General features: G+C 43.1%; 1 protein-coding gene across 2 annotated transcripts in view; it reads left to right on the plus strand.

Annotated features, from left to right (window-relative positions):
- The first annotated feature begins 3,941 nt into the window (after positions 1 to 3,941).
- The window catches only part of ITPRID2 (ITPR interacting domain containing 2), an 88,083-nt gene continuing 77,843 nt past the window's right edge, over positions 3,942 to 14,181 (plus strand). The window contains exons 1-2 of one of the 2 annotated variants that reach the window (XM_029605921.1): positions 3,942 to 4,710; positions 4,819 to 4,864. In XM_029605921.1, the coding sequence (XP_029461781.1) occupies positions 4,542 to 4,710; positions 4,819 to 4,864 (215 nt within the window). In that variant the 5' untranslated portion in view covers positions 3,942 to 4,541. The remainder of the gene's footprint in view (positions 4,711 to 4,818; positions 4,865 to 14,181) is intronic. The other variant, XM_029605919.1, reaches the window with a different exon arrangement.

The following is a 14,181-nucleotide window of genomic DNA, read 5'->3' on the forward strand; positions in this document are numbered from 1 at the left end:
ACAATGATTGCTGGGTTTAGGTAAAGCCAATTAGTCTCTCTAGCATGCAGACATCAGGGCAGAATGATGCGAGGAGAGGTAGCTGTCCGACTGGACCTGCTACCTCCTCCACGGGAAAATATACAGATAAGAAGACTGGGTGAGTGAGCTGCCACGTTTAGCAGCCTGGATAGGCTACAAGACAGGACTGGATTGCTGCATGGGGTTTAAGTCAACCCATACATGGAGATGCCTGTTGTAAATGTCTGGAAGGCTTGCAGTGACAAGTGATGGATCTGTTTCGTTGCCTGTGATGGAACAGGTTGTGTGAGAAAATAAACAGGGTTTTTGCAGCAAGTGCCTGGCTATGTGGTATTTGCAGTGACTGGATGGTGGTCCAAAACAGGTTACAAGAGTTTCTCTATCACAGTGGGACAAAAATCTTCTTTTGGATTCATGATTTCTCCCTCCCCTCTCCCCGCCCTGGGATGAAAGGTTCATCCCAGAGTCGCCATCCCAATTTCCCACCCTGAAGCCCAATGTGTGACAAATCTTCCCTAACCCAAACTGGCAGGCCCTTTTCTCCCCACTGAACGCCTATGTTACAAATCTTTCCCCTTCCCCGAGTTGCTGGCCCCCTCCCTTCAGTCCCCAAAGTGTGGTCTGTGAGAAAACACCCCCACCCAAACTGATAGCCCTTCTCCACCTCACCTAGGTACCTGATGTGTTACAAAACGTTCCCCATCCCAAGTCATAATTCCCCCTTCTTTCTCACCCCAAAGCCCATGTGTCACAAGCTCCTTCCAATGCCAAATCTGATATAAAAAAAAAAAATCCACCTGCACCACCACACCCATTCCTTATTTTTTTTTTTAAAGTTCTCCATTGAAAGGCTGGTATCAGGATGGAGAGTACGTCCCTCCTGACCCAAATTCAAACTGAGGATGCACTAAGTCATGAGGGCCAATTTAGCTGTTTAACTTTGTAATTAGTCAGTTAAATCTCTTAAATTGTACCCTATAGTGTAGAAGTCGTTAACTTCATTCTTTGAATGACGCAGATAGTTGTGGTTATCCGGATCTCCAGAATGAATATGCATGAGATTTTGCATGCAGTGGAGGCGGTGCATGCAAATCTCTCGAGGACCAGAGTTCCCTACCCCTGACATAGTGACATGGCAACTTTTGACAGAGACCTCTTGATCCACCCAGTCTGTCCAGTTCCTGCTATCTACTGTGCCATCTCAGATCCTACTAAATCACTATTCATGTCTCTCCCTTGACCTTATCACTGCCATCTGTGTTTGTCCCAGGGTGTTTGATTTAATTACTGTTTTGGTTGTTCTCACTTCTGCTGATAGATGATTACATGTATCTACTATCTCCATAAAGAAGTACTTTCTCATTTTTTTCTCTGAGCCTCCATCTTTCCAACTACCTTGTTTTTTTAATTTGTTTTTTTTATCATGGAAATCTGCCAGATATTTCATTGTTGCTATCATATATGCTTTTCTCTTCATTTTTTCTAGATAAGTAGCCCTAAAATTATATTCCATCACAGAACAGAAAGTGTATTGAAGAAAATCTATTTATCTACTCTTAAGAGCCTAATTCACTGAGGCTTTTCTCTGTCTGCATCCATGAAAAAAAAAAGTCTTAGTGACTCAGGCCCTAGTCTACTTTTAAATGACATTGTGAAACTTACTCAGCTATGCTATTTTTAGACTTTTCTAAACTAAAAATTAGACAGTTTAAACAGTTTTAATGTACAGATGCAATAATAGTATTTTGCTCAGTTGACATCTGTTTTAGAAATGGGTTGATTTTTAGATGGGATCCAAAAAAAGACAGGGCACAATTCGGATACTCTCTGCAGGTACAGACTAAAAAATAAACAACCCCCCCCCCCCCTCCAAAACCTTGAGATCATATTTTAGCCATGAACTAAAACAGGGGTTGGATATCAGAGTCTGGTTGTAGGGAATCAAAATTTAATCAAAGATCTTCTTAGCCCTCAAATGAACCTGGGATGAGCAGATATTTTTCTCTTTCACTGCACTTGGTGCAGGATACTACTCCATATACTTGGCCTTGTATTTTTTTGGGCATGCAGCCCTGCCTTTGCTACACTACCTAGTACCTAGCTAGTTTGAAATCCATTTTGAGGAAAGGCCTGGAGTTTTCTTTGTTGCTTTTTTCCCTTAAGTAAGCTTCAGATGTTCTTAAGCTTGGTACAGTCAACAGAAATAGCAGCATTACAATGTATCTGAAGCATTGTTTTACTTCATATATTTTGCACTGTCTTCCTAGATCATCCAGTTAGTGCAGTCCTGATTCAGATTCATCCACCTAACCAGAATCTAGAGTCATTCTTCAAAAACCCTGTCTGAAAGGGTCCGTCCCCGGCCTGCTTGTGCTGCCTCCCATTCCACCCCACACTGTCCTGTTTTCTGTTTGCTGGAGCAACAAAACAAAAATATTAACTTCCTAAAACAATACACTGTAATTTAATTTCAGAAAATTACAAATGAAGGCAAACATCCACCAAAAATGTTTGCTTTCTGTTGCAGTACTTCTCTAGAACGGGTAGATGTGAATCGGTTATTTACTCTTTCGGATAGTAGAAAGACTAGGGGGCACTCCATGAAGTTAGCATGGGGCACATTTAAAACTAATCAGAGAAAGTTCTTTTTTACTCAACGTACAATTAAACTCTGGAATTTGTTGCCAGAGAATGTGGTTAGTGCAGTTAGTATAGCTGTGTTTAAAAAAGGATTGGATAAGTTCTTGGAGGAGAAGTCCATTACCTGCTATTAAGTTCACTTAGAGAATAGCCACTGCCATTAGTAATGGAATAGACTTAGTTTTTGGGTACTTGCCAGGTTCTTATGGCCTGGATTGGCCACTGTTGGAAACAGGATGCTGGGCTTGATGGACCCTTGGTCTGACCCAGTATGGCATTTTCTTATGTTCTTAAGTACCTATCAAAGCTGCCTGGAAGGGTACTTTTAGACAACTTTTGAGTGACCAGCTTTTTAAATGTTTACATACAAGTTTCTGAATAACTCATCTGCAATTATAATGGTAATGCTTTGGTTGTTTAATGAGCTAACTATCGGTTAAAAATCAAACAAGAGAGCAATATCTATTCAACACTTTTTGTAAGACTGGAGGGTCAGCACCAGCTTTCTAGCATATCATTTGATTTGCTAGCATACCTTTACAATTCCTTACATATACTATGGTCCATGCAGTTACTAATTAAATCCTACTGTAGAGTGCAGTATTATAGCAGCTAAGGGGAACAAGTGTTTCAAATTCAGAGAAAGGTTAACAAAAACATGTATAAGATAATATCTTTTTAAAAGTATCTTTCCAGAGCTAGCATTCTCTCCCTCAAGCCAGAATAGAATCAGCAAAAGATGACATTAGCAGAAAAAGGGAATCAAACTGCATTCCATTGATAGTTCATCGTTTCTGCCAGAAGACATGTAACATGTTTTAATGCTTCCAGACGTCTTAATTAAGAAAAGTGATTAATCAAAGGAGCTTTAATTATTTGTAGTAAATAGCAGTCACATGCTCTGGGCATACATCACATTGCCTAAGTCTGATTTTTTTTTCCTGGGGCATCACATCCTGCAGGGGGACCCATCAGCTTCCCATCTAATGAGGCAGGGACCACCCTGTCAAGAGGCACCTTTCCCCCCCTATTTTGAACGTTGCATTCTACAGCAACTTTCTGTTCCGGGATCGTTCGCAAACACCCCTGCACTTTAATAACCATTTTAATGGAAGGTGGGGGGAAAAACCCCTACCTACATTATTATTTTCCCAGAAGATGAAAGGCGGCGAGAGAATGATTTAACATTCAAAAAAGTATTATCCCTCTCAACCAATACCAAGTCTTCCCTCCCATCTCTCCCGCCCCCGGTACAGGGGGTTGCATTGCGGTGCGCTGCGGAGCTCGCACAAGTCCTTCTCCCGCTGGACTCCCGAGGAACGGGAGGCAGTCCCTAGCGGGGAGAGCGCCTTACAGCGCATCTCCCGGCTTTACTTCCCTCCCAGGAGACTGCAAGGGATCTTTAACAGCCCCCCCCGCGCCCTTTGTTTTGTATTTCCTTCTCCTCCCCACTCCGGGAGGCTGCCATTAGCTCCCGATTCGCCGCCGGAGAAGGACTCCCTCGGGCCGGGATCAGCAGTAGGAGCGTGGGAGGGGGAGAGGGAGGCGCTCTGTCCCCGGGCGGGTCGGGCAAGCGGAAGAAGAGCCTCGTTCCGTGGGTTTGTTTTCGGTTTTTTTTTTTTTTTTGCAAGGCGGTCAGAAGGGAGCGGGCTCGGGGCAGACGCCGTCAGCCCTCCCCTTCCCCCGCGCTGCTGTTCCGCGGCATGCCCGCCGCCCCGCGAGCCCCGCCGCCGCCGCGCCCTCTCCTCTGAGCAGCGCGCGCGCGCGCGAGGCCGCCCCCACTTCCGCCCCGCTCGCTGCTGCCTCTCCCCGCACGCTCTCTACCTGCCCGCCTCGCCTCCCCCCCCCCCCTGACACCTTCCCCCGGCGCCCCGGCAGCCATGGAGGCGGCGGCGGCGGAGGACTGGAAGGGGGCCACCGAGAAGAGGAAGGCCTGGGCGAAGAGCAGGGACTCGTGGCAGGCGTCCGAGGCGGAGGAGCTCTCGGCGGAAGCCGCGCCGCTGGCGGGCGAGATCGCGGGCAAACTGGAGCTGGCCGACGCCGGGACAGGTCTGTTCCCCCCCCCCCCCTAATGTTTAGCTTTGCAAATGCAAGGAATTAAGATTGCAACTGTTAGCTTTCCGCCCTAGTGATGAAACTTTTTTTTTCCTTTTGAAGGGGCTGTTCCGAATGAAAAGATCGCGATCTGGTTGAAAGACTGTAGGTGAGTGAATCTTCCTCTTGCGCATGGCAGGCAAGTAGTAAACTTTTAGGTACTTGGGAAGTTTGTGTCTGCTCCGGATACTAAATATTGTTTTTGTTGTTGTCGGTTTTGTTTGTTTGCGCTGTCTGTTTGAATATTCATATTCTTTTTTTTATTCTTATTTTCGGAATCGGAAAAGGGTTTCTTAAAAGGACGCAAATGGCCGAGAATGCTGTCTGTCCACAGCTCTGGTTCACACCAGCATGGTCCAGATTTATGTTTTAAATACGTTTTGGAGTTTATGTGCTGCAGTAGGAATCACCGGACTGTCACACCTGGTTCTGCAGGTAGAGAGAGATCCTGAAAATGTAAATGTAAACATCGCTTCCATCATTACCCAAACCGTGGGAGAAAATGCAGCAGCATGACAGGCTACTGCTTATTTTAAGTGGTTTTTTTTTTTTTTTTATCGATGGGGGAAAAAGTTAGAAACATTCGAAATCATGCTTGCTTCACTTAGTTGCCTAACAAAATGTGATAAGGTACACAGCACAGCGTCTCAAAATAGGTGAAATGGGCATAGAAGTTTCCCTTTAATAGTGAAACTTTCAGTTCTAAGATGTGGCGCTGTATAATTTATAGAGGGTTCATTCTAGCATTTCTTACCTTTTTTTATTTTCCTGATTTCACCCTCAAGGCTCTAAGAACATCTGTGTCCCAGATCATGTGAGATCTGATGCCCTTTTACCTTGCACACCTTGTGACACCTATGTCAGTAACCAGGTTGTGCCTCCAATCTTCACAACTGCCCACGGAAATAAGTATCTGTGGGTTTAAATAAAACCTTAGAGCATCAGAGTTAATTTGAGGTAATTCTCTAGCCAGGTAAAACAAACAAAATAATAAAAATGTCCTTTTTTAATGTTTTTCCAAGGAAGGCTGGAAAGTGCTAATGAACTGGTTACATCCATCCCCTCTGAAGCATGCTAACCTGCCTGTTCAGGCACTGATCTGCTGCAATCTAGAGGGGAGGGAGGCAGGAGAGTTGGACCATAATCCTGAGATGTACCCTTTTAAAAATGACCTTGATCCCGGAAGGATGAAGTCATTTCAATTGAGTTAAAATAGAAAAGCTCTCCAAATTCATGCATATGCATGGGTTGTCTTCATTTGTCCTTTTCTTTTTTTCTTTTTTTTTTGTTGGGAGGGGGAGAGAGCGGGTGAAATCTTGGGGATTAAATAATGCTGGCAGTTTATGAAAGTTTCTTCACTTACCTGCCTCAGTGATGATCTGATGTCGGGATGCTATTATGCAGAGACTGTTTCATGTCTTGTTCAGTCTTTAGTGCGATGCCTGCAAATACAACTCAAATAGAAGAGTGGTCTTGAAGATTAAAAAAAAAAATATAAAATATATATATAGTGGTGGCAGTAATTAAAGGTGCACATGTCTTACGCCCAAACATAAATATATCAGGACAATAGAGCCTAGGAATAAAATTTAAGATAAACCTGTAAAGGCAGGAAATTAACGATACCAAGGAATCTGGCTGATATTGCTGTATTAAGGTTTTGACAGGCTTTGTGCAAGGAGCTGGCAAACTGTCTTCTGTTTTCATCTTATGGCGCATGGAGGGGTCATGAAACATTATATTGATAAAGTTCTTTTTCATGTGTATTTATGACTATAAGATGTGTTCTGCATTCTTGAAAAGGTTAGAAAAGAACATCATAATGGTCCATCCTAGCCTGGGCAGAAAGGATAACCTTCATCTGCCCTCCTTACTATGGTTTTCATCAGTTTATGACTGGACAGATTTTTGCTGGCATTAATATATAAATGGTTTTATATATATATATATATATATATATATATATATATATAATACATACATACATACATGTATGAACCCCCAAAAAAGGGGGATCGATTGTAATTCATAGAAAATATGATTGTAGAGATTTATTTGCGAATCACACTCATGATCCTAAATTTGTTTAGCATGGAGCACTGGTGTGCAAAATTAGTGCAGTCCGCATATCCCGAGGACCTGAAACTCCTCCAGATATTTACACTGACTCCTCCACTCTGCCCAGTTAATTCTGTCCACACTGCTATGGATATATTTCAGCAGCCAGTTGTAGAAACTTTGAGTGCTTATAGGGTTATTGCTCCTCATCCAAGTCAGTTCTCCTCCTTGGTTCTCAAGTATCCTGCCTTGATGAGGGTGCATGATCCCTCATCCCCCACCAGGCAGTTGTTGCCAGACCTCCTTGACTTGCCTTCTATCTACTTGTTTAGCAAATGGCTGAAAGCACTTTATTTTGAAGTGGAGAAAATATCCACACAATTCAGTTTAAGTAGCAACACAGAAGAACAAGTAGTGAGGCTTAAATTTTCGGTCTTGATGGATAGTAGGAATCTCTTGAGTTATGTGCATTCTGTGATTTGGGAATGCTGTGCTGTGCAAAGTACACAGTATGCAAAGAATTTTTGGTTTGAGCACTGCCTCAGATATAGGTCCATTTTTATGTTTTTTGCTTGCTACAAATGCCATGGTGCCATGAAGTTTTCTAGAGCTCTTTTCATATCTGTTATGTTTTATTAATTTGCTCTTTGTCTGGGCATGACTGTTTCTATTGGGATTTTATTAAATGCAGTGGAGTCTCCTATTTATCCATCTCTTCTGCATTGTTATTCCAGACAGCAAAAATTTTAAATTGAGTTGTAGACCTCCTAGAGATCCTCAGTACATATACGTACAAATTCTCCTTCCCTAAGGACTTTCTGCAGGCTTCATAATAATGCTAAAAATGAAAACAAGATGCATCTTTACAGGACAGAGCTGAATATTTCCCATATTTCCCAAATTAGGCCATATAGCTTCTTTTACTTTTTGGCATTTTAAGAAAATCTGATGTGAGCTGAACATCTGCTATGTGGTTCCTGAATGAATTTGGTAGAATAAAGGCTCATATGAGGAGTGAGATTGGGACTTCTGCAGAGTGAGTTTGCAGTTTCCTTCCCTGAGGTGTGTGCCATGCCTCAGTGTCTTCATCCAGCGATGCAGACACTGCAGCAGTTTTCTGAGCAACTTAGGACTTTCAGAGCTTTCTCTTGCTACTGTGACACTAGTGCTGACTCTAGAGCACAGAGCACTGGCAGATGACTCTGCTTGTTTAAAATGGAGACCCCCCCCCCCTAAAATAGGATCCTAGCTTAGTACGCCGAGATGTGAGATGGAAACTTGTTCCCTTTCTAAAAAAAACCACAACATTTTCATAAAACTCTTTAGTAACAATGAATGGATGCCAGTGCAGTAGTAGGCAAGCTTGGTAATTTTTAAAGCTTTTGAGTTTGATTCTGTATATTTACTTCACAGATATTCTCCCCTCTCCCCACACACTCCTGATCAAATATTTCAATTCAGCTACTTGATTGCTGGAAAAACTTTGAGATACAGTGTGGGAAATCAGTATGCCATTTTTTAAAATTGAAATATATAGGTCAAATAACATGCCAAATTGGATCACATAGGGCAACAGGAAAAGTTTTATGCAAATGAGAAGAAATGTGCATGGGGAAATATTCCAGAAAATCTTTCAGTTCATAAAGTTCCAAAGAGCCCACACCTGTTAGTAAACAATTTTATTTTTCGTGACAAGTCATGCATGTTGTTGAATAAATAGTTTGTAAGTATTATGTAACTCTTACAGGTGGATAATTATTGGACTTGTTTTTATAAATCATGCAGATGTGTTGAGTCATTTTGCCTCGTTGGTAACTGAGTTGATATGCAGTGTCTAGTCAGTAGAAGAACGGCCCGTGCACCGCACAGGTCACCATCACCCTTGAGCCGGTGCCCTAAGTCCATTTTAGACTTTTAGTATCGGTTGGAAATTTTGCTGCTCATTCTGAACACTTTGAATGGCAGACGTGCAAACGAGTGGGTAGGTATTCCCTCCTGTGAATCCTTCAGACCTGTTACTCATTCCTTTGTTCCTCCTCCCCCCCAGGTGATTTTTCCAGCTTGTCTTTTGGAAGATTGATCTGCTTCGCTGCCATTTTATGTCTCTCTTGTTTTTTTTTTTCATCTTTTACTATGCATTTTTCTAAATTATTGCAAGAACAAAGCTAGAAAATTGAAATAAGCAAGACATGAAACTCAAAACAAAAATTCTGGAAATGTATGGAAGAAAACTAAACATCTTTCATTCTTAGTCTAAAGTGTACAATACGGCAAAGAGCTGCAAGTCAAAAATAAAGAACAATCAGAAATAAAATAAAAAAATCAACCAAAATACACACAGTATATTAATTTAAAGTAACCTCATACAGAGCCAAACTGTTTCTACCCCCGATATATTCTTAGGCAAGCAGACAGCTTAGCAGTCATGGTTGGTATCTATCTTTGAGAAAGTTCTGTAATTGTTAAACAAAAACAAAAAAACCCCAAAACATAACAACCTGTGCTCTCTAAAACGTAATACACGTGGCCCAAAATATTAAGATAAATCCAGTGCCTTGATGATATATACCCAGAAAAGCTTACTTTGTACAAATTGGGAAATCTTATTTTTTGCCAAAAACAAGCTGTATTTTGATGATTTAACATAAAAAGTAGCAAGAGCCCAGTCCCTGTCCAGATCCAGAACAAGTCACCAGCTGGGGATGATCCTAGTAACTCTCTCCTCCCTTGAGCTCCACACTATCCAATGAAATAATTCAGCTATTCTAGTCCATCCTCTTTATGCTTGAAGGGAGGAAACTACTGTACCTAGATGGCAGGCGGTGAGGCTGGTGAAGGGAACTTCAGGATGGCTAATATGTGTTCCTTAAACATCTCAACTGGCAAAACTAAAGATGATTTAGGAAAAGCTCTTGAAACACACATTCTTCCTCCCAGTGATATTTTCAAGACTCTCTGTTCGTCAGCAAGGGCAAAGTTGTCGATTTAATAAATGCAACCTCACTCGTTTGAAGGACAGAGACTTTTGACTGGACAGCGTAGTAGCATGGTCCTTAAGGTTTGTGTCACGTTAAATAGTGTAGACTCCATTTTTGTCAGCAAAGAAACATAACTGGTTTATATAACCTAAAGTAGTGGAATCAATCTGGAAGGCCAGCAGCTGGACTTATAAAGTGATCACTTTGGCAGTTGTGGTTGTCAGTGTCGCTAACTTAATTGCTTGGGAGTACAGACACTCATTGGGGGGGGGGGGGGGGGGATTTGTGTGCTAGAGCTGCTTGTTCAGCCTGTGATAACTCCCTCACAGGTCTGGAAATGCCCGTTTTTGACCCAGCCACACGGGCTAACATTGGGCCCGAGGCTGCCTGCGGTTTGGCCACCACCGTGACATTCTCCTGGAGTAGAATGCCAGAGTCCCCCAGGACGCTCTGGTGGCCAGGCTGCAATAGTGGCAATGTTCTGCCGTGCTGGCTCTGTAGAAGAAGAATTCAGCACTGGTCTGAATGATTCTTTAGAGCTAAACAACATTTCTGGTCTTTGCGTGACGCCTTCCAACATGACACGTTCTCTAGGTCTTTCTAAAATGAGCCCAGAGGCTCAAGCAGCGCTGTCTGCTGCACAGAATGATCCATTGGGCTAGCATTCAGAATCAGGACTCTTTTTGGCATAATTCTGAATTTTCCCCTTCTTCAAAAACATGATGAAAACCCTTAAAAAAAAACCCCCCAAAACACATAATCCTGGACCTCTTGTAGCAGAGCTCTTACAGCAAGCTATCAACTTGGATCTCCTGGATATCTTAATTGGAGCTTGGTTAGGTTGCACAGTTCTTACTTCTGGTATCAAGTGCTTGGCAGTTTATTAATCATAATCAATTAGAACTGTACAGTATTTTTGCTGGCATTTTATTTCAAGTTGATCCATCTTACCTTTCCCCCCGAGGCAGTGTAGCTTGTTTCAGTCTTTCTTCTTAAATTTTTATTTTAGTTCCACTTCCTTTTTCTTGTCCCCTGCTCTAGTGGAGGTTTGTGTCCCTGCTTTTTTGGTGCCAAAATGCAGTAGAACTGACTGGTTTGGGGTTTGATTATTTTAACATTGTAGAAATGGGGTGAGTTCTCTCTCTTTAAGCCAGATTCTCATTGTTCCCTTCGAATTGCATGACCAGGCACACTGCAGATTCAATGTGTGTTTTCAAAGGTCCAAGGTGTTAAATATTCAGTATAATAGTAGATTTACTTTTCTTTCCTGGGTTTTGCATTTTGGAATCTTTGGGGGTGAGGTGGAGCAGGAGGTTAGCATTGTTCTTCTGTTGGTAGAAATCTTCAATTTCATGGCATAATTACAACGCTGGAGAGAGATCAAAAATTGTTTTGGATGTTTTGCATTTGATAGGCATATGACACTGGAAACCTGAGTGATGCCATTCGAGTGTGCAGTATTGCTGGAACTTTTCCATTTTAAATCAGAACAAGGCAAAGAATTGTAAAGAGATTTGGTTGTGTGTGTATATATATAATTTCAGTGGAGAGGGAGGCAGTGCTGCTCTGGGAGGTTTTAATCTGCCAGATGTTGATTGGAGTATTTTAGCTGCAGCAGTAGATAGAAGTAAGGAGGGATCCCCTTCCAAGAAGTACTCAGGCAAGTGGTAAAGAGCCCACCAGGAAAGAGGGATAGTTCTGGACCTGGTACTTCAAATGGGAAATGTTTCTTATGTCACAGTATAAGCTCACCTGCCTTCCACGTAGGTAGTGTGATTTTAATTTAAATGCAAGAGTAGAAATGGGTCACACTGAAGTGGGAAGGTTCTGGACTTAGCCAGCTTTGAGGAGGAGAACTTCAGGGTGAGGCAGGGTGAGTGGATGGACCTGGGGTGAGGGGAGGGTGAAAGTAGAAGAATCCATGATAAAGGAACAGAGAGACCAGTATGGTTTTCAAAAGGCGTGACTTGAAAAAAAGCAACGGAAAAAAGATTATTAAAACAAAAACCCAAGACATCTCAAAAAAAGGTGGGCAGGGAAAAATATCTGGAAAGGTTGAGGGATGCAGGAAAGGTAGGCAGGTGAGAAATGGCACAAACTGAGGAAGAAATAGCAAGGCAGTAAAGATGACAAAAGTATATTAGTGATGAAGTGTAAGGATGGTGAAAGGAAGGCATACGTGGGAGATGAAGAGGACAAAGCAGAAGATACTACACACGTACTTTTGTTTACTGAAGAATGGGTTGAAAAGAAGGGTAGAGCCACGTCACGTGCAAAACAGCGTCTACAATTATATTAAAATTGGAAGGTGGACAAGTCTGTGAGTAGAATAGATCTAGTGGAACAGGAGCAAAAGCTTTACTGAAATGTAATTACATCACATCTGTTATTCTCCCCCATCTACCATAACTCTTTGGTCACTCAGTCAAAGAAATAGATCAGATTTGACATGGTGAAACCATTCCCTTCCGTAACTTTCCTTAGCAGTGAATCTATGAATGTACCCACCAAGGTGAGAGTAATTGGCTTATGGTTACCACACTCCTCCTTTATTCTCACTTTTGGAAAGGGATAATATCTGCACATGCCCCATCCACCGGAATTTGGCTCCCAAGAATAACTGAACAGAATGGTCCATGGCACTACCAGAACTTTTGCAAGCCCCCTTAAAATACCAGAGCAGGGGTGGCCAACCTTTCATGCACCAAGAGCCAAGAAATCACTATAGCAAATAGCCTCACGTTTTCAAAAAACGAAGGGGGGAGGGGGAGGCCCTCTTTTTCCAACCGTACCTCTCCCTCTCTCTCAATCCACTCACCCTGGTCCCTGCAGTTTCTCTCAGACTCCTCATCAGTCTTTTTGTTTTTCTCTCTATCTCCCAACCTTACCCCCACCAGTCTCTCTGTCACTTCATTTAGTTCCCATTAGTCTCTCTCTTACTCCTCCCACAAGTTTTTCACAATCGCTCCACTCTATCCCCCCAAATCTTTCACTCCTCTCATCCTGTTCCATCAGTCTCTCAGTTCCCCACCAGTCTCTTTCAATACTCCACCCGTATCTCTCTCTCTCTCTCTGTCCCATCCTGTCCCTGGATGTCTGTCACACCAGGCTCTCTTAATTTTCCTACCCTCTCCCCACCTGTCTCTGACCAGCATCTTCTTTCTCTCCCAATGTCTGTCTGTCTCTCTCTTATACTCGTCACTCTCTCTTAATCAATCCCAGCATAACCTACCTCAAACCCCACAAGAACAATGACAGTAGCTCCAACATTTACACATTTACACCTCCCTCCCCACCCCTTGTGCTACTCTGTCCCCTCTCCTCACTTTCTGTCTGCCTTCAATATTTCCCCTGCCCTACTCCCTCTGACACCTCCCCTGCAGTGTACTTTCTGGCTCTCTGCATACACTTTGCACCATTACCACTTTTGGCTTTCACATAGCCAACTGCTCGCCCCCAAAATTCATCCCTTTGCAAGTCACTCCCTCCAGAAGCATTCACCCTCTTTTGCACTGGACCCACTGTATGTCTCTGAAATCCTTTCCCCTCCAATCACCATTCCTAGCTCTCTCACCCCTCCATCCTATCACCCCTCTAGCTTCCATTCTCGCCCCCCCCCCCCATCCCATCACCCCTTCTGGCTCTGTTGCTGCCCTCCCCTTTCACCCCCTCTGACTCTCTCACCCATACATTCTCAACAGACCTGCCCCACCCTGATGCCATTTTTATTTTTCAATCCCCCCCCCCCCCCACCAAATCACAACCACTGATTTTCTTACACACACGCCCTACCCCTGGCTCTCTCGCACCCTTCTTCTGCCTTTCCCCTTTCTTTTGAATTCTTTCCTGCCTCTTTTATGCCATCTCCATTTCCCCTACGTGGCTCTCATACAACACCCTATCCTGGCCCTCTCTTTCCCCCAACCAAGCCCTGGTCCTCTCGCACCTGTTGCAAATCATGTGGCAGCATGGGCCTTGAAGAGGAATAAGATGCGTCTAATTTCATTGCTGACTTCAGAGAAATGGGGAGGGAAACAATATTCGCCCCCCCCAATCTTTTCCACAGCTTAAGCTCCTAATTGTGCTGTGCCCCTTCTCCCAACTCTTGCAGTATTCATCTCTTTTCACTGCCCTCAGAAATATTCACTCCCTCTTGCACCATTTCTCCTTCAAGCATTCACTTCATGTACTGCTTCCCCAAGTATTAATCAATTACACTCACCCCCTTCTCAGCAGTCACTGCCTTTCCCTTGCCATAAATTATTCTGGTTTGACTTGAGCTTTGGGTGACTGCTTCTTGCCCTCTTGCCCTGAGCTGTCAGCTGAATCCCAAGTCATGGAAACACATTGAGCTACTGGGTTTGGGGCAGTGTACAATGCAGTTCTTCCC

This window comes from Rhinatrema bivittatum, chromosome 6 (assembly GCF_901001135.1).
Source record: "Rhinatrema bivittatum chromosome 6, aRhiBiv1.1, whole genome shotgun sequence".
NCBI lineage: Eukaryota > Metazoa > Chordata > Amphibia > Gymnophiona > Rhinatrematidae > Rhinatrema > Rhinatrema bivittatum.